General features: G+C 33.2%; 1 protein-coding gene and 1 pseudogene across 1 annotated transcript; one reads left to right on the forward strand and one right to left on the reverse strand.

Moving 5' to 3' along the window:
- Positions 1–221: 221 nt before the first annotated feature.
- On the forward strand, positions 222–4197 carry LOC149239371 (type I inositol polyphosphate 5-phosphatase 4-like; annotated as a pseudogene).
- Positions 4198–11603: 7406 nt separating this feature from the next.
- Positions 11604–19269, reverse strand: LOC149239372 (uncharacterized). Its single transcript, XM_089369845.1, has 3 exons — positions 19163–19269; positions 18741–19056; positions 11604–11816 (listed from the first exon to the last, which is right to left on the reverse strand). The coding sequence occupies exons 1-3, from the start codon at positions 19267–19269 to the stop codon at positions 11604–11606; spliced, it is 636 nt and encodes a 211-aa protein (XP_089225971.1).
- Positions 19270–26501: the final 7232 nt, after the last annotated feature.

Below are 26501 nucleotides of genomic sequence, written 5' to 3' on the forward strand. Positions count from 1 at the left end.
GATGGAGCATACCTGCTTGGACCCACCCCAAACGAGGTTTTCAATTATGTTTTTTTACTTGTGGTGAGGGTGGATCACGCAGTTTGCCAGCTGTGACCTCATCTGCATGTATTACACTTCCCCAAGAGCGCTGACAGGTCTGTTTATGAAACATGGGCCTCTTATTTCTCTTCGCCTCGGTTCCGCAGAGTTTCCCGAAACAACTAGAAGCATAGCAGGTAATGCATCCTATTTCTGGACCAAGGACATTGTCTAGTTCAGGTTTCCTTCAGTTGGGAAAGCAAACGCCACAATCGGCAGCAAAACAAGGTCAGTTGCACAGTCAAGGATTTTCACAGCAATCATTGTCAAAGCAGCAAACTTCTCAAGTGGTTCCTCAGCAACAAATACCTTCTGTGTCAGGAACAAACCATCAAGTTCTAATATCTTCTCCATCCTCTCTCCAGCAGCAGCAGTTGCTAACATCTGAACAACAAACATCATCTGGCTCCACGTTGTTAGCTTCATCATCACAGCTACAACAGAGGTCAGTTCAACCTCAACAGACTGCTCAACGAAGAATGGTTGAATAACTCACCTCCAGCTGATATCTATGTCTTGGGGTATGGACAAATGACACTGTTGTTTGACATTTAAGGAGCTTCTGGAAAGCCTATATAGATATAAAATTTCCGATTTTTGATGGGCAAGTTATGTTCGAGGAATTTTTCAATTCACGCTCTTGCTTGTGATAGTCATATAACCATATTTCAACCAGTAACCAGGAGAAGCCTTTTTTACAGATTTCAGGAAATTGTTCTTTTAAATGCAGGGAATGTGCTGGGGGCAGAGAATAATGGTCCTGCTGCCAAATGGCTTAGCCTTATTCGGAAAACACTCAATAAGTCACAGCGTGAAGGCAGTACCAATTCTGGAAGCTCTTTATCACCAGGTTGTGCAAAGTCCACGGACATGGTAGACTCAATTATAAGTTTGGATTCTGATTTTGAGGGTTCAAGGTCACAGAAGAACGACCCTTTCTACCATAGGAGATCATTTCAGGTCCTAGGCTGGGGTTCCAAAATGGATGACGATTCTGCCAATAGGCATCCAAAATTGCAGAGGAATTTCAGTGTTTCTGATCAAATGTTGATGGGCAGATCTATAGGAAGGACAGATTCTGATAATACTATCAAATCTTTGCACTAAGATGATGAATACGTTGCATGTGCAGCAGATTCGCCTTCAGCTTCTACTATGTTTTTCTCTCCAGTGCCAGATAGCACTGCAGTGGACGATAGATCTAGTTATGGCCAGATGAATTACTGTTTAGCTGCCAGCAAGCAAATGGTTAGCATATTCCTGTCAGTTTGGGTGAGAAGCGATTTGAGGCATTATATACGCAATCTCAAAGTGTCATGTGTTGGAAGGGGCCTGATGGGTTACCTTGGCAACCTCAAAGTGTCATGTGTTGGAAGGGGCCTGATGGGTTACCTTGGCAACAAGGTGAGGCACATTTCTGTCAAAAAGTGATTCTCATGTTTTATGATGTTGCATTTGCTATTCCAAACATGGACAATGACGTTTTCTGTTTTGCACCCCTAAGAATGTTTGATTTTTTCCCTAGTCATTGCTGAATGCACATGACGTCTCTGAGTTAGGAGGGGTTTAGAGCAATTTCTCTAATTAAACATATTGATTCAATCATACTTTTGCAGGGCTCAATATCAGTTAGCATGACTCTCCATCATACAAGCTTTTGCTTTATTTGTAGCGATTTGACGTTTGGCCTTATTTGTAGCCATTTGACTTTTGGCCAAAAAGATGGCGATGAGCTCCGGAGGAATTATGATGTCATGGAAATCATAAAAAAGACTCGCTTTCCACGGGTTTGTAGATTTGTTGGAGAGGAGTCACCTGAAACTATTTTGGAGCACGAGTAAGTCTGAATTGAATACTTTACAAGGATCATCTTTTTGTTCCCACATCATTGAGTGAACTTTAATATTTTAAACTGTTTCTGAAGGATTTATGTTCTACTTTGCTTATTGCTTGAGTCCATTCTGATATTGTGGATAAAATTTGCAGTCGAGTTATTTGGCTTGGAGATTTGAATTATCGAATTGCACTTTGCTATTCCTATACAAAACAACTTGTGGAAGGAAATGATTGGGAGGCACTGCTGGAAAGTGATCGGGTACTGATATGAAGTTGAAGTTATTACTTTGTATTAGGACTCATTAAGTGATATGGAAAATGACGGGAAGGCATTACTCAGTTACTGGAATTGCACTTTGCTATTTCAATTGGAAATCCCTGCAAATAAAACCAACATATATTTTAGCAGCTTAGGATTAATCACGAAGCTGGGCGTGTCTTTAGAGGTTGGCACGAAGGGAGGATATATTTCGCACACACCTACAAATATTCCACTAATTCAGACCAGTGGTGGTCTGTAAAGTGCTTTAAAAAAAAATGAAAAGACGTCCATGGACCATGTGGGCCCTCCCATGAGCTCCACATGCCTTGCCTCCTCCATAACGTAGCATGCAAGGCTTAAACCATGCCCAAGGGAAAAATAAATATCACGTGGCACCCATGGCGACCATTCAGAGGACCCACGTGCACCCAGCTACTATGGACCCACCTGCATGTATTACACGCGTTGATGTAACCATCAGAATCAGGGAGCCGGGTAAGTTGAGGAAGGGGTAGGCATTCGAATCATTACGTTGGCGGGGCAGAACAAGAAGCCACCATGAATTTGTCGAACAAAGGAGCCACCATGAGTAAGCCATTTCTATGCACATTGATACGCTCTGTTAAAGCTGTGCACGCGCTAAGGATTTTGATAGTGTGCAGTTGGGTTCTGGTTTGGTAGCTTCATCGGTAGGTCTGAACTTTGGAGCCACTGCAAGGTAATGTATCATTATGTGCCTAATATCACTAGATTTAATTGCTTTCATACATTTTGGATGCACACTTATTTTTGCATTTTGCTTTGTTTTGTGCCAGGGATGCACATTATTTTTGCTTTGTTTTGTGGCAGGGATGTGCAGAGATTTTCTTTTGTGGCAGGGATGTGCAGAGATTTTCTTCAGGAAGGTCCCTCTCTGTCTCCATTGATGAGCAACAACAATGGTTGCAAGATTGCAAGATTATAATAGACCGACGGCAGGAAGAAGCCTGCAGCCATTTGCTGTCACTATTTTTGTTGGTTTTCCAATTATTGGCTTACCCAATTCAAATGATTGTGCAGTGCACAACCGCAGATTGTGCAGTGCCAACCACAGGAAATGGCACTGGAATGATGTGTGGACTTGGCAGAGGACGCAGATTGTGCAGTGCCAACCGCAAGAAATGGCACTGGAATGATGTGTGGACTTGGCAGAGGAATGACATTGCCAAGGCCAGAACAGAAATTTGGCCATCCTCTGGTCCTGTCCACACAATTTATCGTACTTCAACAATATTCACAAAACTTATCTTGGACTTCTATTTGTACAATTTTGTCCCCAGAGTTGCCATATAACCTAAAACTTCTCGGTTTAAACCGAATTGGAACTATTCAACCTGGAGCTCTATAAGTTAAGTTTGTATTGACCTAATTTATCCTCAAATAATGATTTTAATCTAAAATTGTAACAATGTTCCCTAGAGGCAAGAATTATAAGAGCTTGACCTGAACTATACAGTTTTACACGACAACGTAACCTGAAATTTGCAATTTAAACTGAAATCGCAACAGGCAGATCTGTATTTTTGCTATCTAACCAAACTATACAGTTTAACTTGAAATCTAGCTCACTAATAATTTGCAGAGATCTCTTGTTCTTTGGATTTCCTCTCTTCCACCGTAAACACACACGTCTAATACAAAAGATTAAGACAATATATACAATGTCAGCCTGTAAATCTTTAATCCTTTCAATCTTAGAATTTCATGAAGAACACTGCCATATTTGCAACATTTACAGCGCTGGACTTCAAAGCTTTTCCTTCTTTCAGTCTAAGCTTTTCAATTGAATATTGAAATGTTCTCAGGACGTGAGCAAGAATATCAAGATTTTTCTGCTGAAGCTTACGTCCAAACACTCACAGCAAACCAAAATTAAAAGTTGCAAAAGAGTTATTTACCGTGCAGAAGCCGTAGCGCAGGACAAGAAAGGATCTTTGATCGATCTAAAAGATCGCTTTGAAGCTCTGAAGAGAAAATGAAAAGAGATCGCCTTAAAGCTCCGAAGAGAAAACGAAAAAAGATCGCTTTGAAGCTCCGAAGAGAAAAATATCGCTTTGAAGCTCCGAAGAGAAACGAGAAAAGAATCCTCTAGTTCTCACCAGCTTCGACGTCCGTGTTGTTCTCACCAGCTTCAACTTCCGTGTCTGGAAAGAATCCTCTAGTTCTCACCAGCTTCAACTTCCGTGTTGTTCTCACCAGCTTCAACTTCCGTCTCCCGACACGGAAGCAACATGCATTCAAAGGTGGCGCCACTCTAAATGACTTAGACACCCACCCAACCCAACCGACTAAACACTCTGCTTGGCTTTGCAAAACATTCACATAACATTTAATGTTTTGAATTAATGCTAACATTAGTTTAGGTTGTACTATTTACAAGTTTGAAAATACCAGACTAATAAAAATATAACCTTTTGTTTTAGTCTAGGTTGTACTATTTACAAGTTTGAAAATATCAGGACTAATAAAAGTTTGAAAATATCAAGACTAATAAAAATTTGAAAATATTAGGACTAATAAAAATATAACCTTTTGTTTTAGGTTCGGTTCAGTTTTGGTCCTCGGGAAGAGGGCAAATACAAGACTAATAAAGATATAACCTTTTGTTTTAGGTTCCGTTCAGTTTTGGTCCTCGCGAAGAGGCCAAATAACGCAATAAATTAATATGTCCTGAAAAACTAACGCGATAAATTAATATGTCCTGAAAAACTTTCTTTATGGTTAATGAGCCCGAACTAAAAACAGCTCAAATAATGCTATCAAGTCCTCGAGAAGAGGCAAAATAATGCGATAAATTAATATGTCCTGAAAAACTTTTTATGGCTAATGAGCCCGAACTAAAAACAGCTCAAATAATGCTATCAAATAATACTATCGGTTCAGTTTTGGTCCTCGAGAAGAGGCCATGCTATCAAGTAATACTATCGGTTCAGTTTTGGTCCTCGAGAAGAGGCCAAATAACGCGATAAATTAATATGTCCTGAAAAACTTTTTATGGGTAATGAGCCCGAACTAAAAACAGCTCAAATAATGCTATCAAATAATACTATCGGTTCAGTTTTTTTATGGCTAATGAGCCCAAACTAAAAACAGCTCGAATAATGCTATCAAATAATACTATCGGTTCAGTTTTGGTCCTCGAGAAGAGGCCAAATAACGGGATAAATTAATATGTCCTGAATTAATGAGCCCGAACTAAAAACAGCTCAAATAATGCTATCTCTCTTCAGTCCATGCCCGGACGGCAGGGACTAATAAGAACTAAATTCACCTGCATTCAAACGTGCATCGAATAATAAGTAATTCAAAAACAGCTCAAATAATACTATCTCTCTTATATTATTCAAATACTATCTCTCTTATATTATTCAAAAACAGCTCAAATAATACTATCTCTCTTCAGTCCATGCCGGGACGGCAGGGACTAATAAGAACTAAATTCACCTGCATTCAAACGTGCATCGAATAATAAGTAGATTCAAGTGTATTGAATTATATAACGACTTCGACATTACTCTATGTAGCTGCATATGGTTAAAGAAACATTTTAATCTCACGTGGATCAAACTCAAACGGATCAGTGCGTTTAGTTTCATAAAAAAATTATTATTCAAGTTTTAAATTTTAAATTTTATTACTTAAGTTTTACAGGTTTATAATAATATAGGTTTTGTAAGTTTCCTGCATGACGTAATTTCGATTTTATATTATTTTTAATTTTTATATTAAAATAATGTTTCATCATATTTTTTTGTTTTCCCAAAAAAACTTTAATTTTATTTAGAGATAAAATTAATTTTTATATCAGTCAAAACTTGTTAAAAAAAGTGTCTTGCTGCTCAACAAAAAAATCGAGAAGCTAGCAAAAAAAATGGGCATAATCATTTAAATAAAACCTGGGCAAAGGTCGTCTGAATAGCCCAGAAACCCCAAAAACAAGAGGCATGAAACCAGGGCCAACATAATTGGGAAGCCACATCAACCCTGCGCGCTCAACTCCCATCTCCACACCAAAGACGACAAGGGGACCATTCCAAAAACAACCCCACAATACCCAACGGCCTACAACGGAGACCACCGACTGTAACAAAATGCAATGAGGCTCCACAAGCAAAATGCAATGAGGCTCCACAAGCCCTGAGACAGGGCAGCCAAGAATAAACACGGACAAGCCCCCAAATATCACCTACTCCGCCCACAAAAGGAACCAAACGAACGCAACATCCGACGACGTTAGGCGGCGATGAGGAAGGGCGAAAGCAACAACATGGTAGGAGAACAGAGCATCTCGGAAGACAACGACATTGACAAAAGAATGAGCAACTGTGGCTAACGAACAAGAGCAAGAGAAAAGAAAATATGAAGGGTTGTGGCGGCAAGGGCTCATGTTGTCGAGCCCTTGGGTTTCCTCCTTTTCTTTGTTTTATAATACTATTATTTATATTTTTAATAAGATAATAATATTTAAAATAGAATTAGAGTCGTAATAATCAAGAGGATGTGTTTCTTCCTAAGAAGTCACACGTTCAAAACTAGAGGGGTGGAGTATATACTTAGCAGTGAGATCGGTGGGCGGAGGTGGGTCCCTTGTCCCACAAAAAGAGAGTTGTATACACCAATTTGATGTCTAGCTTGATCTGTGACATTACAATTGGATAACAATAATAATAATTTATTATTAATATTAACAATTGGATAATAATAATAATAATTTTATTTATAATTTTTTTAGTAGATGTAAGTATTATAATAATAATCATATTTTAACATTAAATCTCACTAATATTAATATTAACGCTTGTACAATATTAATAATAATTATATAATGCTTCTATTAATAATATTTTTCTTAGAAAAATATTCATAATATCAATATCAATATTAATAATAACACTATTAGTAATTATAATAATGTTGTGTTACTCCATTACATTAACAATATTACATTAATTGTCATATATATTATTAATGTAATAATAATATTCCATGTAGCAATTCATTTTTGTATTCATAATAATACTATCAATAACATTATTAATAACATTTAATAATATTAATATTAATATTAATACATATCATTAATATTAATAACTACAATAGCAACATTCAGATTAATATTAACGACATCTTAATAATAATTTGTTTCCAATATAATTTTTAAGTGTTTCGAATATAGTTTTTAATAGTCTACAAGGTTTCTCAATCAACACCATGTTTTGGTTTCAAAATCTATTGCCATGTGTTAACCATGGAGGCATATAATGGATGGATAAGGTTAACCATAGTCAAATCATGGTTAAGCATCAATAGCCACCATTGCAATGATAAACATAGTCAAATCACGGTCAACAATAGAAACACCATACTCAAAATATAGTCGAGCATAGTCAAACCATATTCAAACAATGGTCAACTATAGTCAATCATATTCAAGTGTGGTTGCACATAGACAAATGATGGTAAAATGGTGGTCAATCATAGCCAAACCATGCTCAACCATAGTCGTTAACGATATTCATATAATCGTTAAGCATAATCATTCATAGTCAATGCATTGTTAGCGATGTTTAACCATGGTGAACATTAACAACTATCGTCAACTGTGATCAACCATCATCAAACGATTTCTAAACATATTCATGTCCACCCATGGTTAAACCATGCTTAACCATATTCAATGTTTAATTAGATTTTTTTAATAATATAAATATTAATATGGTTTTAAAACAATTGATTTCTAATGTGGTTGACTATGTTTGACTATGCTCAACTACACTTGACTATGTTTGACAGTGAATAGTCTTCAACTTTGGTGAAACATAATCGCCTTTTATTATTATTGATTAATAGTAATACTTAAACATAGCCAACCAAATTAGTCAAACATGATTAAATTTTGGTAACCCTTTGTTTACTATATTTGATAATAGCCAACATCGTTAATTCATACTCATCGCCAATTAGCATAACTCAACATATTCAATTATAGTGATCTTTGGTTGACCATAATCAAACATTGTTAACCTTAGTCAACTAAGGTCATCCTTGGTGAATTATAGTGAAGATTTAAAAATATCTAATCATAATAATATTAATATTAATAAATTTGATTACTACTAATAATAAAATCAATGTTAATATTGTGGCGTTGGAATGGTATATAAATCTATCCAACATTGCGATGTGACATTACAAAATATGGTCAACCACATTTAATAATGTTCTTGACTATATTTGACAATCATCACTCATCACTCTTCAACTTTGGTGAAACATTAGTGCCTATTAATATTATTAATTAATCATGTTGTGATGTCGAAATGATACAAAAATCTATCCAACATCATAGTGTTACATTACAATGCAATTTTTCCAATGTTGCAATGCGACATTACAAAATTAGTCAACCGCATTTACTAATGTGGTTGACTATGTTGGACTATGTTTGACTATGTTTGACAGTCAACACTCTTCAACTTGAGTAAAACATAATTTGCTATTAATATTATTAATTAATATTAATAACCAAGCATATTGAACTCCATTAGTCAAACATAGTCAAACAAGTTTTACCTTAGAGTCAATATTTAAATAGTTGACCATGATCAATCTTCGTCAACACTGTGTTTACGATATTTAACAGTAGGCAACCTTGCTTACTTATACTTGTCCTCCATTAACATAACTCAACCATATTCAATTATAGTGAATCATGGTTGACTGAAGTCAAACATTGTCAACCTTAGTTGACTAAGGTCTTCCTTGATCGGTTAGAATCAACCATGATCAATCAAGATCTCTATGATTAGAATGGTGAAACATGGTCAACCAATGTCTTTATGGTTGAATATGGTCAAGCATAATGGTAAATCAATGTCTTTGTGGCCAACTATAGTCCAGCATGATAATCCACTTTGAATATCCTCATCCATCATCAACCATCATCAACCATGATCAACCATAATGGTCAATCAAGATCTCTATGGTTAGAATGCTTAAACATTGTTAACCAAGTTGTGTATGGTTGAATATTGTCAAGCATAATGGTCAAGCAATCTCTTTATGGTCAACAATGACCAATCATGGTTGAATATCATCAACCATGAACAACCATATTCAACCTAGAACATTCCATGCTCTACCAACTCCTAATGGCCAACTATCATTAGAATTGTGGAACATGGTCAACCAAGGTCTCTATGGTTGAGTATAGCCAACTATAATGGTTAATGAAGATATATATGATTGTTCTTCAACCACGGTTAACCCCATCAACCTTCTTAAACATGAATGCAACTTTGTTTGTAACATTAACAACTGCATTAATGTAAGCTTGACCATGGTCAACCTCATCAACCTTAATCAACCTCATCAGTCCTTGTCAACCATGGTCAACCATGATCAACAAATCCACCCAACACCTGTTAACTAGGACAACCACATTTACTAATGTGGTTGATTACACTACAACCACATTAGTATTACTAATGTGATTGATATACACTAATTGATAATATTTTCCACATTTTATACACTGATTGGCATATGAAAATAATGTTGATCAGCATAACCATTACATTAGAAATAAGTTGGAAAGATGTATTTGCGTACTGTAATTATTTGCGATAATATTTTATATTATTATTTATTTAGTTTTATAATTTATTTTTGTTTAATAACCTTTTTGAATTTCTTTTAAATAATAAATTATTTATATAGTAAGAATTGATTGATTTTTTTTATTTTTTTTTTAATTATAAAAATTAATAATATATAACAAATATTTTCAAATTGATATTTAATACGTATATAAAATATATTTTAAAACAAATTAGTTTTCATACTTTTGTAAGTTTAACGTATATTTTCCAATTGAAAAAAAAAAATTATTCCTCTAAACGACGGCAGGCTTAATACGCTATATTTAGACATGAAAAAAATATAACATTTATGACAAATAATAATTATAATGATATAGGCCACCGAACGAAAATACAAACATATATAAGAAAAAGAGAAATTTGATTGGTATAAAACTAGAATAGAAAAATGTAAAAAATAATTATTTTATTAATATAAAAGTTTTGGAAAATTTCATTTAGGGTTTTAAATGAAATGAAATCACTATAAAATAAAACAATTAAAGAGATGTGGTATTGTAATTGTATATAAACTTGAACCTACAACTTAAAAACAAACATTTAAATTTAAATTATATTACAATAAAAAATAAATTATTTTGTTAAATAATAATAATATAAAAATATTATTTTATATAATATTTTGAAAAATAATAATAATATTATTAAAAAAAATTATTTGTATATTCCAATTAAATTACACTTTCAAAATATTAAATAATTTTATATTATTTCAAAATTTAATAAACCAAACTGATTATTAATAAATTAGTCATAAATGGATCCTAACGATCATTCAGATGATCATGAAAGTAATTTTATATTTAAAAAAATAATAATATTGTTTATATATATATATATATGACACCTTGACAATACGTGAAAGAAAAATAGAAAGTTATCTACTTAGAAAGTATTTAAGTGATTTCCAACTTGGTCATTTACATGTTGGAAGGTGACATCCAACGTGAGAGCATCTTTCCTAATCACAATAATATTGAATCCGCTTTGAGAGGGGTAAAGCAAACAAACTAATACAACGCGAAAAAGAAAACATTGATCCTATTTTTCTTTGAAAACCTGTTTGTTGGAATACATGGTGAGGAAGAGCATGGGAACTCCAAGTCTCTTCGGCCATCCATTTCGATGCGCACATTTTGGCATTATTGTTTTCAGTGATAGAAATTATGGCGCTATCTCCACCATTGAATCGATGAGCTACAGGTCCTTCACCAATCAGTGTGTTGGAAGCAACTTCTACATCATGCTCCTTATTTTGATTTTCAGGGAATATTCCTTGAGATTTGGAAAGCTTTTCGGAGCCATTTTTATCGGTAGAGATCTTGCTATCCTTCACCTTTCCCCACAGAACATCGTATAGTCCTATTGCGATCATAACTCCTCCCACCACACTGTATTCAATTAATAAGTGCAGTTAGAGCCTTGAACCTTTCTATTTTCTTACACTATTAATCTTGAATTTAATTTAGTGGGTTGAAAAGGAATTCAGAAACGAACCTGCCCAAGAAAATCTTCTCAGAGAGAATGATAGATCCCATAATTACAACGATTATCACACTCAACGGACTAAATTCTGTGGCAAATACAGGTCCTATTAAGCGCATGCATAAACCTTGTAAGTAATATGCAATTGTTGACGCCATCACTTCGTGCGCCGAAAAATAGCAAATGATGTTCTCTGTAATTTACCTTCATATCCCGATCTCCAATTTTGTAATTCAAACCTAAAAGGAAACACTTAAAATTTCCCTCTCGTGGAAGGAAAGAGGAAAACTTACAGAGTAGACTGGAGTGAGAAGGCTGATGTCCCATCCTAAAGCCCACTTGGAAGAATCACGTACAACAGCTAAGCTGATAACTGTTCCCTGTAATGTTCCCAGAAAACATATTAAGGTGCTAAGGGATAGTTGAGCAGAATATTTCTTCAGTACTGCGGCCTGCAAATTCAAAATAGTTAATTAAAGTCGTAATTTCAAATGATTGATCACGATTTTCTAAAATATAGTGGCGGTATATCAACCCATTCGGTAGAGGCATTTAGGGAGTCAGATCAATCGAATGCTTGCCCTGACAATGGGAAGGGAAGGGACCTTTGTGGGCGAGGAGAATATGGCACTATATTTTTCCATGACCTTATCCAATTTATTTTGTCGTGCCGTGGAATGTGACCATGATCTAACGAATATAAAATAAAACAAATTTCTCCATCTAGGAGATGATCTTACTATATTTTTTAGGAGAGATAAGAAAAAATGGTTGTATGCAAGGATACTTTTGGTATAGTGTATAACTCACTGCCCAATGTAATAATAACAGTGTGAGACATCGACTCATACATAATATGACGCTTCCACAAGTATGGTTGCATAACATGAAAAACGTCACACAGTAGTAGAGAAGTCTTGTAGCATTCAACAACCCCTCCATTTGTATACTTAGTTATCAATAAATAATGGGGACCCTTTACTTTTTATATTTGAATTTATTTTAATCGAGTATTTGATTTTAATAAAATTGGAGCATATTTGAATTAGTTATGAAGTTTAATAAGCTTGAGGTCTTTTACTTATCGGAACTTTACATATCAGAGCCGCACTTTAAAATATGTTATGATAAACCTAAGCTCAGATAGGTACCACTCTCAAAGTTAAACCTATATCAGAAAATTTCTATTGGCCCTGTATTATATCATAACTTTATTTTAAAGAATATTACGATAAAACTCATTCTCGCTACTTGCTTTATTAAAAGAATCATACAAAAGTGATTATATCAATGTCTATATAAGACTTGCGAATTTTTACAAAAAGTAATATTATATTATCCACGAGCTCCACAACTATTATTCATTATATCAACATGACTCATATCATATATTCTATCTCATTGCGCTTCTGATATCCTCCTCCTGCGATATCTAATATCTTTCATATTTTCATTCGAACTCTTTATCGAAATTCTTTTATTAAAATCCTCGATATGAAACCCTTGATATAATCTCCCTTATATGACTCACGCCTCTTTCATCACAGTCTTTCATTTGATATCCTTCATAACTATTCTCATATCTAAACCTTTCCACATCATAAAATTAGATTATCCTAACTTTCTAATATAATCCTCCGATAGATTTCTCTAATATAATGCGTCTAATGTGCTGACATGGGAAGCCCATGCGATTTCACACTTGCTCACTTAATGTTTGATAATGGGGATTTATGGTTTTATGATATTTTAAATGATTTCATTCAATTTTCCTCAATATTGTGAATATTTTCTTTAGAGGAAAGGTTTAGTAGTGTAAAATTGCATTGTTTGTGCTAACTTCTCGCTGAAGAGAGGTGTTCCACTGATCTTTATGTTTTCTATTCAAGCAAGTTTTGATGTATTGGATGATACATCAAATATTTTACTAATCCCCTCTGCTTTTGCATTTTTCCATTTTTCTCTATCAAACATATGCTTGTCACGAAAGGTAAGTAATTGCTTATGCTTGCAGTCACACTATTTTTTATGAGACGATTTGCAATTAGCATTACAATAATCAGTGCAAGAACAGAGTCCATTCGAGAAACAATGGAAACAATTTGCATCTCTCACAACAATTCCCTTCCCGGTGATCATCAGAATGAGCTTTGTGGCATTGTGGCAACGCCCTCAAACGCGAAGGTTCTTGGTAATATGAATAGATGATCTAGCCATTTGTTGATGATAAAAAATAAACACCGGTAAAGAAACAAAATTGCATAAAAATTTGACTTCTTTCTTCTATGTTGTTGTTTCTTATGTCATTTGCATAAAATTTTGACTTCTTTCTTCTATGCTATTGTTTTTTATATCATTACCTTACGGCGTTTCCTTTGCAACATGTGGTGCAAATGCTAGTTTATAGATAAAATTAATTTTTATATCAGTCAAAACTTGTTAAAAGAAGTGTCTTGCTGCTCAACAAAAAATCAAGAAGCTAGCTAAAAAAAATGGGCATAATCATTTAAATAAAACCTGCACAAAGGTCGTCTAAATAGCCTAGAAACCCCAAAAACAAGAGGCATGAAACCAGGACGAACATAAAAAATGGGCATAATCATTTAAATAAAACCTGCACAAAGGTCGTCTAAATAGCCTAGAAACCCCAAAAACAAGAGGCATGAAACCAGGACGAACATAATTGGGAAGCCACAGCAACCCTGCGCGCTCAACTCCCATCTCCACACCAAAGATGACAAGGGGACCATTCCAAAAACAACTCCACAATACCCAACGGCCTACAACGGAGACCACTGACTGTAACAAAATGCAATGAGGCTCCACAAGCCCTGAGACAGGGCAGCCAAGAATAAACAAGGACAAACCCCCAAATTTCACCTACTCCGCCCACAAAAGGAACCAAACGAACGCAACATCCAACGACGTTAGGCGGCGATGAGGAAGGGCGAAAGCGACAACATGGTAGGAGAACAGAGCATCTCGGAAGACAACGACATTGACAAAAGAATGAGCAACTGTGGCTAACGAACAAGAGCAAGATAAAAGAAAATATGAGAGGTTGTGGCGGCAAATATGAAGGGTTGTGGCGGCAAGGGTTCATGTTGTCGAGCCCTTGGGTTTTCTCCTTTTCTTTGTTTTATAATATTATTATTTATATTTTTAATAAGATAATAATACTTAAAATAGAATTTGAGTCATAATAGTCAAGAGGATGTGTTTCTTTCTAAGAGGTCACACGTTCAAAACTAGAGGGGGTAGAGTATATATGTCTTCGTAGACTTAGCAGTGAAATCGTTGGGCGGAGGTGGGTCCCTTGTCCCACATAAAAAAAAATTGCATACACCAATTTGATGTCTAGGTTGATCCGCGACATTACAATTGGATAACAATAATAATAATTTATTATTAATATTAGCAATTGGATAATAATAATAATAATTTATTATTAATATTAGCAATAATAGTGGGTCTCATAATAATTTTTTTATTGATTTATAATTTTTTTTAGTAGATGTAAGTATTATAATAATAATAATCATATTTTAACATTAAATCTCACTAATATTAATATTAACGCTTGTATAATATTAATAATAATTATATAATGCTTTTATTAATAATATTTTTCTTAGAAATATATTCATAATAATACTATCAATAACATTATTAATAACATTTAATAATATTAATACATATCATTAATATTAATAACTACAATAGCAACATTCAGATTAATATTAACGACATCTTAATAATAATTTGTTTCCAATATAGTTTTTAAGTGTTTCAAATATAGTTTTTAATACTCTCCAAGGTCTCAATCAACACCATGTTTTGGTTTAAAAATCTATTGCCATGTGTTAACCATGCAGGCATATAATGGATGGATAAGGTTAACCATAGTCAAATCATGGTTAAGCATCAATAGCCACCATTGCAATGGTAGCCATAGTCAAATCATGGTCAACAATAGAAAAACTATACTCAAAATATAGTCGAGCATAGTCAAACCATATTCAAACAATGGTCAACTATAGTCAATCATATTCAAGTGTGGTTGCACATAGACAAATGATAGTAAAATGATGGTCAATCATAGTCAAACCATGCTCAACCATAGTCGTTAACGATATTCATATAATCGTTAACCATAATCATTCATAGTCAATAGATTGTTAGCAATGTTTAACCATGGTGAACATTAACAACTATTGTCAACTGTGATCAACCATCGTCAAACTATTTCTAAACATATTCATGTCCACCCATGGTTAAACCATGCTTAACCATATTCAATGTTTAATTAATTTTTTTTAATAATATAAATATTAATATGGTTTTAAAACAATTGATTTTCTAATGTGGCTGACTATGTTTGACAATGAATAGTCTTCAACTTTGGTGAAACATAATCGCCTTGTATTGTTATTGATTAATAGTAATACTTAAACATAGGCAACCAAATTAGTCAAACATGATTAAATTTTGGTAACCCTTTGTTTACTATATTTGATAATAGCCAACATTGTTCATTCATACTCATCGTCAATTAGCATAACTCAACATATTCAATTATAGTTATTTGTGGTTGACCATAGTCAAACATTGTCAACCTTAGTCAACTAAGGTCATCCTTGGTGAATTATAGTGAAGATTTAAAAATATCTAATCATAATAATATTAATATTAATAAATTTGATTACTACTAATAATAAAATCAATGTTAATATTGTGGTGCCGGAATGGTATATAAATTTATCCAACCTTGCGATGTGACATTACAAAATATGGTCAACCACATTTAATAATGTGCTTGACTATATTTGACAATCATCACTCATCACTCTTCAACTTTGGTGAAACATTAGTGCCTATTAATATTATTAATTAATCATATTGTGATGTCGAAATGATACAAAAATCTATACAACATCACAGTGTTACATTACAATGCAATTTTTCTAATGTTGCAATGCGACATTACAAAATTAGTCAACCGCATTTACTAATGTGGTTTACTATGTTGGACTATGTTTGACAGTCAACACTCTTCAACTTGAGTAAAACATAATTTGTTATTAATATTATTAATTAATATTAATAACCAAGCATAGTGAACTCCATTAGTCAAACATAGTCAAACAAGTTGTACCTTAGAGTCAATATTTAAATAGCTAACCATGATCAATCTTTGTCAACATTGTGTTTCCAATATTTAACAGTAGGCAACCTTGCTCACTTATACTTGTCCTCCATTAACATAACTCAACCATATTTAATTATAGTGAATCATGGTTGACCGAAGTCAAACATTGTCAACCTTAGTTGGCTAAGGTCTTCCTTGCTCGGTTACAATCAACCATGATCAATCAAGATCTCTATGGTTAGAATGGTGAAACATGGTCAACCAATGTCTTTATGGTTGAATAAGGTCAAGCATAATGGTAAATCAAAGTCTTTGTGGGCAACTATAGTCCACCATGATAATCCATGTTGAATATCCTCATCCATCATCAACCATCATCAACCATAATGGTCAATCAAGATCTCTATGGTTAGAATGCTTGAACATTGTTAACCAAGTTGTGTATTGTCAAGCATAATGGTCAAGCAATCTCTTTATGGTCAACCAAGGTTGCATATGGTCAACAATGATCAATCATGGTTGAATATCATCAACCATGAACAACCATAGTCAACCTAGAACATTCCATGCTCTACCAACTCCTAATGGCCAACTACCATTAGAATTGTGGAACATGGTCAACCAAGGTCTCCGTGGTTGAGTATAGCCAACTATAATGGTTAATGAAGATATATATGATTGTTCTTCAACCACGGTTAACCCCATCAACCTTCTTAAACATGAATGTAACTTTGTTTGTAACATTAACAACCGCATTAATGTAACCTTGACCATGGTCAACCTCATTAACCTTAATCAACCTCATCAGTCCTTGTCAACCATGGTCAACCATGATCAACAAATCCACCCAACCCCTGTTAACTAGCACAACCACATTTACTAATGTGGTTGATTACACTACAACCACATTTCCTAATGTGATTGATATACACTGATTGATAATATTTTCCACATTTTATACACTGATTGGCATATGAAAATAATGTTGATCAACATATAACCATTAGATTAGAAATAAGTTGGAAAGTTAGAAATAAATTGGAAAGATGTATTTGCGTACTTTAATTATTTGCGATAATATTTTATATTATTATTTATTTAGTTTTATAATTTATTTTTGTTTAATAACTTTTTTTAATTTCTTTAAATTAATAATTATTTATAGTAAAAATTGATTGATTTTTTTAATTATAAAAATTAATAATATATAACAAATATTTTCAAATTGATATTTAATATGTATATAAAATATATTTTAAAATAAATTAATTTTCATACTTTTGTAAGTTTAATGTATATTTTCCAATTGAAAAAAAAAAATTATTCCTCTAAACGACGGCAGGCTTAGTACGTTATATTTAGACATGAAAAAATGTAACATTTATGACAAATAATAATTATAATGATATAGGCCACCAAACGAAAATACAAACATATATAAGAAAAAGAGAAATTTGATTGGTATAAAAAACGAAAATACAAACATATATAAGAAAAAGAGAAATTTGATTGGTATAAAAACTAGGATAGAAAAATGTAAAAAATAATTATTTTATTTATATAAAAGTTTTGGAAAATTTCACTTAGGGTTTTAAGTGAAATGAAATCACTATAAAATAAAACAATTAAAGAGATGTGGTATTGTAATTGCATATAAACTTGAACCTACAACTTAAAAACAAGCATTTAAATTTAAATTATATTATAATAAAAAATAAATTATTTTGTAAAATAATAATAATATAAAAATATTATTTTATAAAATATTTTGAAAAATAATAGTAGTACTATAATAATATTATTAAAAAAAATTATTTGTATATTCCAATTAAGTTACAATGTCAAAATATTAAATAATTTTATATTATTTCAAAATTTAATAAACCAAACTGATTATTAATAAATTAGTCATAAATTGATCTTAACGATCATTCAGATGATCATGAAAGTAATTTTATATTTAAAAAATAATAATATTGTTTATATATATATATGACACCTTGACAATACGTGAAAGAAAAATAGAAAATTATCTACTTAAAAAGTATTTAAGTGGTTTCCAACTTGGTCATTTACATGTTGGAAGGTGACATCCAACGTGAGAGCATCTTTCCTAATCACAGTAATATTGAATCCGCTTTGAGAGGGGTAAAGCAAACAAACTAATACAACGCGAAAAAGAAAACATTGATCCTATTTTTCTTTGAAAACCTGTTTGTTGGAATACATGGTGAGGACGAGCATGGGAACTCCAAGTCTCTTCGGCCATCCATTTCGATGCGTACATTTTGGCATTATTGTTTTCAGTGATAGAAATTATGGCCCTATCTCCACCATTGAATCGATGAGCTACAGGTCCTTCACAAATCAGTGTGTTGGAAGCAACTTCTACATCATGCTCCTTATTTTGATTTTCAGGGAATCTTCCTTGAGAATTGGAAAGCTTTTCGGAGCCATTTTTATCGGTAGAGATCTTGCTATCCTTCACCTTTCCCCACAGAACATCGTATAGTCCTATTGCGATCTTAACTCCTCCCACCACACTGTATTCAATAAATAAGTGCAGTTAGAGCCTTGAGCCTTTCTATTTTCTTACACTATTAATCTTGAATTTAATTTAGTGGGTTGAAAAGGAATTCATAAACGAACCTGCCCAAGAAAATCTTCTCAGAGAGAATGATAGATCCCATAATTACAACGATTATCACACTCAACGGACTAAATTCTGTGGCAAATACAGGTCCTATTAAGCGCATGCATAAACCTTGTACGTAATATGCAATTGTTGACGCCATCACTTCGTGCGCCGAAAAATAGCAAATGATGTTCTCTGTAATTTACCTTCATATCCCGATCTCTAATTTTGTAATTCAAACCTAAAAGGAAACACTTAAAATTTCCCTCTCGTGGAAGGAAAGAGGAAAACTTACAGAGTAGACTGGAGTGAGAAGGCTGATGTCCCATGCTAAAAGCCCACTTGGAAGAATCACGTACAACAGCTAAGCTGATAACTGTTCCCTGTAATGTTCCCAGAAAACATATTAAGGTGGTAAGGGATAGTTGAGCAGAATATTTCTTCAGTACTGCGGTCTGCACATTCAAAATAGTTAATTAAAGTCGTAATTTCAAATGATTGATCACGATTTTCTAAAATATAGTGGCGGTATATCAACCCATTCGGTAGAGGCATTTAGGGAGTCAGATCAATCGAATGCTTGCCCTGACAATGGGAAGGGACCTTTGTGGGCGAGGAGAATATGGCACTATATTTTTCCATGACCTTATCCAATTTATTTTGTCGTGCCGTGGAACCTTTCATGGGGACTAATGATGTGACCATGATCTTCCTCTTATTTTGAGAACGAATATAAAATAAAACAAATTCCTCTAGGAGATGATCTTACTATATTTCTTAGGAGAGATAAGAAAAAATGGTTGTAGGCAAGGATACTTTTGGTATAGTGTATAATTTACTGTCCAAAGTAATAATAATAGTGTGAGACCTAGACTCATACATAATATGACGCTTCTACAAATATGGTTACCTTAATAATACATCACAAACTTCAAGATGAGAAAGGTCACACAGTACCTGATCCATGAATAGTTTAGTTTTGTAGAGAAGTCTTGTAGCATTCAACAACCCCTCCATTTATATAATTAGTTATCAATAAATAATGGGGACCCTTTACTTTTTATATTTGAATTTATTTTAATCGAGTGTTTGATTTTAATAAAATTGGAGCATATTTGAATTAGTTATGAAGTTTAATAAGCTTGAGGTCTTTTACTTATCGGAACTTTACATATCATAGCCGCACTTTAAAATATATTATGATAAACCTAAGCTCAGATAGGCACCACTCTCAAAGTTAAACCTATATCAGAAAATTTCTATTGGCCCTGTATTATATCATAACTTTATTTTAAAGAATATTAGGATAAAACTCATCCCCGCTACTTGCTTTATTAAAAGAATCTTACAAAAGTGATTCTATCAATGTTTATAAAAGACTTGCGAATTTTTACAAAAAGTAATATTATATTATCCACGAACCCCACAACTATTATTCATTATATCAACATGATTCATATCATATATTCTATCTCATTGCGCTTCTGATATCCTCCTCCTCTGATATCTAATATCTTTCATATTTTCATCGGAACTCTTTATCGAAACTATTTTATTAAAATCCTCGATATGAAACCCTTGATATAATCTCCCTTATATGACTCACGCCTCTTTCATCACAGTCTTTCATTTGATATCCTTCATAACTATTTTCATATCTAAACCTTTCCACATCATAAAATTAGATTATCCTAACTTTCTAATATAATCCTCCGATATATTTCTCTAATATAATGCATCTAATGTGCTGACATGGGAAGCCCATGCGATTTCACACTTGCTCACTTAATGTTTGATAATGGGGATTTATGGTTTTCTGATATTTTAAATGATTTCATTCAATTTTCCTCAATATTGTGAATATTTTCCTTAGAGGAAAAGTTTAGTAGTGTAAAATTGCATTGTTTGTGCTAACTCCTCGCTGAAGAGAGGTGTTCCACTGATCTTTATGTTTTCTGTTCAAGCAAGCTTTGATTATTTTAAGAAATAAGAGTTTTCGAAGTTAGGAAAGGCTGAGAAGAAGTTGCAGCACAAGAGCAATCTTCCCCTCCTTCAATTGAATGTATTGAATAAAAGACTAATATGTCGGATTTGTTTTCTAATACAGTTTGTACTAATGATTTTGGGCATCCTTCATGGGAAGCGGTGTACCAATTCTTTTAATATGAAGGACCCAGGGTTGTGCAGATAAGAGCGACTAGTGATGATTCCACCCTACTTTCAAATACAACCTTAAATGATGTGGTGAATTATTTTCTACACAGAATTGCAACTAGACCAAAAATTCTTCCCTATATCGATATGTTTCGGTGGATCAGATATAATCTAAGTATTGTTGAGAGTTTAATTGTTACAAAGAATAACATAGTCATTGGGTGTTTTTCTAGTGAGGACTTATGAATAATGTATCATCTTCCTTAAACACCGTGCAAATATGATAAGGAATACATTGAAGCATTCCTTAAAGAGTGTGGATATGCATCAAAGCCAATTCAAGGATGGACAAAGGAATAAAACAAACACAAGGGAGAAGAGAGCGATAAGTATGTTGTAGACTCTCTCATTGGTCCTTATTCTCAGATAGTTGGTATGATGTGTATAATTCATGCAATGCCTCATGTACAAAAATTTCTTGAACAATGTGTACCTCTTATAGACGGGGCTTCAAAAAGGTTTAGTTTTTATTGGGCTACTATACTTTTAGACGACTTAGCTACCCATATGCTAGCTTTTAGGAGTAAATGCAAAGTTTCTAAGAATAATCCCTCCTTTCTATATGAGTTCTTATATAATGTATGATTTATGTTTTTCTATGGAATTTTCATCTATGGGATGGAAGTGGACTCTGCAAGACCCAACTCATATTCATATTTATCATGATATTCTATGGGGCTCAAAATATTAGAAGCATTTCTATAAAATCTACCATGGGGTCATGTTACAGCCATATTAGGTTATCTTTGATAAAAGGGCTCCTTAGATGTCTCTAGAGGCTGAATTTGATCTTCTCCAACTAGGGAATTGGTTTGGTCAAGAATCATTCACCTACATTAGGGTATATGGAAGACTAGCCAATCCTTGTGTTTTACCTCTGTTCATTCCCGATAAACTTCTTACTAGAGAGATAGCCTATTAGACTGTGGGTAATGGTATTTCTAAAGTCTTGAAGGAATCAAACAAAAATATGTGGCCTTCCTTTCTAGCCCAATTTGGTATATTTGTTTTACATAATTATAAGAATGCATAATTTCAAATCAAGGCTGTTCAGGATCTTGGGTTTACTACTATACCCAACAAACAATATTATCCTCATCAAGTGGTTAAAAATACTACAACTACAACAAGTATCAAACAATTTGTTCACGAGCCTGATAAGTTTGATGATTTATTTCAGCGATCTTCTTCGTATTCGATGGTGGCATAAAGAGCAGAGAAATAATTAACCCCCTAAGGAAATGGGTCATTTACTCAATACAAAGCCTCTAGGCTAGCAAAACTTCCTATGGATTCATTATATATTACCCAAAAGAAGATTGTTAATGATAGTGTTGAAATTATTTGTTATACACAATCTGTTGATCCTTCTCAACCAAGAGTAATAGTTCACCCTTCTTCTTCTCAGGCAGAGGGATTTGTGCCTGATGCTAGGTTAGAATAAATCTGGGAAGAATACAATAAATCTCTTAATTCCAAGGATGATGATTCTCACACTACTGAGACTCCTCCACAAATGAAAGTGTAGGGAACTCTAACGAATCTTGATCAGACTTTGATAACATTGAATGTTCATGAGAAGCCCTTGGATGATAAAGATGTAGAAATCATACTAGCATTCCCTTATTCCGAAGTTCTTTCAAGGATCGAGGAGATCCCTCCATTGGATATTTTCTACAAACCTCAACACAACGATTTAGTAAAGAGGGAGAGAAATTAAAGGAAACTTAACCAATGATAGGCATTGGTTCTTGGCAATCCATATTTTGAACTATTATGGGAAGCCTCTAGAACAACTGCTACAGAGGAATTGGGTAGATTGACTCAATTTATAGGCAACTATGCCACAACTACTATTCATAAAGACATGCAGGTTCAACATCCACTTAAGGATAAAGAATAGATAATTTCACTATTAGAACAAAGCATTTAAATTGAAAACCAAAATATAACAGAACATCGGAAGGCCTAGGTGACAGAGCTTTACCATGGCTTCGACTCTCTCATAGTCTAGTATGATGTTGGTATAGTGGCCTTAGATTCATAAATTCAAGAGCCGTAGAGAAGGATTCAACATATGAGTTTCAATCAAGATTTGACTGAGTTTAAGAAAGAGGCTATAGAGTTTAATACACTTATTTCCCAATAACATAAGGTCTTTCTGCCAGAAATTAGCATTTATTCATGATCATTGCAGGACAATTGATTCCCTAGTAGACCAAATATTAGATATTAAAAGGTTTTTTGAAGTTATAGAGGAGAAAATTGTTGGTTTCTTGACTTGGAAAGAAATTTTAGATGGAAGATTAGCCAATATTCCTAAAATGGAAGAATTCCATAAAGATATTATTTTTAGAGAATGGGAAATTCACATTAAACAGGTAGGAGGAGCAGTTTATGAGCCATGAGATATTTTAGGTAATATCATTGAAGCAGTGAGTGATAATTTTCTCAAATCTAATCTCATCTCGAGTTGTCCCGAGGGAAATCTACCAGATATCAAACTGATGACTAAGATGTGGCAAAAATACTCCAAGAAACAGGCTGAGATTATTAATCAACTGACCAAGACTAACTTAGAGAGCTATTGACAGTTCTTAGTGAAACCACACAGTGAGTGGCTTATGCTCTGATGCTTATTAAACACTACCACACAAATGATGCCAACAATGAGAGATGTGATCTTCACAAGCCAGATGTGGATACAACCCAAGTCTCCACATGAATTGAAGAATTTGTTTGAGATCTATGAGTTCCAATAGCGCATCAAAGGATAATCTTCCTCCCAAGCATATACAATTTGTTGTAACTAATTCCAAACATGTTCCTTGTAGTTACTGTTGTTTAAGACCGCTTGAAGTTGTTATTGTATTTTCTATGTTTATAATTTGTTATGAAACTATAAATCCCCTCTCTGAGATAGGAGAACAGGTTCTGAATTTTTGAAAGAGAAAGCTTAAGCTGCACTATTGTAACTAAGATTTTTCTTAATATCACGTTGAACCATTACCTTTCTATGATAAGCAAATCAAGGATATGTCAATTATTATTATCTTTTATTTGTTTATTTTGTTAGAGTAGAATGGAATTCTATTTTTGTTCATAACATATGTGCTAAGGAAATATTTCACTATCGATATTGATATGTCTAATTGAAATTACAAATTATATGTGAACAACGAGATATCAATATATGTGGCTATTTAACCAACTTCCCCATAGCCCGTAAGTCATTGCTAGATCAACCTTAATGAAATTTTTTCTTTGATATCTTCTAGATCCATACCCCTTGCGAGGAAAATTGGTATGGTGTTGTTCACATAAATTATTGACTTTTAAATATTAGCATAAACCCCAAGGGTTGATATTTCTGAATTGTAGACGATTTTCAGGGATATAATGACATAGTGCTAGTGGAGGGAAACTCTATTATGTGAAAGTATATTTTGAATAGAACAAATGCATGTTTTAGAGCTCCTTGTTAGTGGAAGATTCAATGTTTTCATGCTTCATGTTTAGTCATACCACCCATTGAGAGTTGTCGTATAGTGAACCTTGATACCCTATTTAGATAGGGTAATTGTTAATGATATTGACTAGGGATTATTAGTTGGCATGCCTTAGTATTAATAACTATATTTTATGATTTAGAACTTGGAAACTCAGCTACTTATGATCCCCTTGAGTATTCTGTGTGGTTTTGTTCTTATCTAACTACACAGGTAAGAAACTACTAGCATCAAATTCTACCATTTGGTCTCGGTTTTTCCTAGGAGAAATTTGGATCTTTTCTAAAAGGCTTGGTCGATGTGAAGGCCACTAAATTAAAGGAAGGAAAGATAATGTGTACCCTTGGTGAATGGCATTTTCAAAAATTTATGTCCACATACTACCACAAATTGGCAGTTTATCATGCTTTGTCATTGGAAATTGCCTAACTTCTTGTTTGAAGAATATTGGGCTAGAGTTGTAATTTTGGTGACTAAAAAACACATGGGGTAGTCGCTACACATAAGAAATAGATGATTAAAGTATCTTACATATTTATTCTCCTTGAAAGGATTTGTATAATTAACTTATATATTATTATGATGGACTTGTGTCTCATAAAGGCTACACTAATGAATATCATATTCATATTTAAATTTCCACTAATTGTAATTGTATATCACATATTTCATAATCACAAGCTCTTACATGTTGAAAAAAAGTTGAACTGGCCTAGTAAGTAATGAATATGAGTAATCTCCACACTTACATATTACTAGTTATAAGGTTTGCGACACTATTCTATATAAACAATGTAGATTTAGAATAAAAACAAAGATCGTGATTCTCCATATCCATATCCATATCCATAATAGTTTTATGCATATTTAACTAGTGCAAAGACCTCATTTGAACATGAAATTTCAGATTTAATATATTTTACAACAGTCTAGAGACCTGATTTGAACATGAACTTGAAGATTTAGTATATAAGAAATACTACAGATTTTTTATTGAAAGCAATTATTTCAAACACAAAAATAGAGACCCACTAATTAAAATACCTATATAAATTCTAGTACATCCCAAAGTACTCTATTTCACTATGGGTATTGGAACTTCATGTTAGATCAAGAGTTATAACAAAAAAAGTCCCACTTTACATTTAAGATATAAAAAAATAATTGCAGATTTTGGCCCTATGTTGGGAGGTTATATCATCGAGGTGGATTCTTTTCCAGATTTCATTCCCATTAAATAAGTCCTAAAAGAATTGTGGTACTTTAAGATTTAATACCAACCAAAACAACATCATGGATAAAGCTCTTACCATCCTAGCATCTCAAACACTTTTCCACAAGGTCTGTGCACTTTCTAAATAGATCCATATTCATTTATTTAGACTTAGCTTTAGTTATTGTTGAGTAAAAGTCCATTCCTTCATATAATGAATCAATATTTGTAGTTATCTAAGCAATGGATGAATAATTCCAATTCAACAATAGGATTTCAATGCATTTATCAAGACCAAACTCTAGTTTAATGGCTTCAATTCATTCACACATAAATTTTTTCAGATGTATGATCTAATAATCATATAAGATGGTGTGGTAAAAAAATTGGTTATTTTGTTATGAAAAGCATAGCATA

The sequence above is a fragment of the Pinus tabuliformis genome, chromosome 8 (assembly GCF_031772625.1).
Source record: "Pinus tabuliformis cultivar Carrire ecotype Pingquan chromosome 8, CPIR1, whole genome shotgun sequence".
Classification (NCBI taxonomy): domain Eukaryota; kingdom Viridiplantae; phylum Streptophyta; class Pinopsida; order Pinales; family Pinaceae; genus Pinus; species Pinus tabuliformis.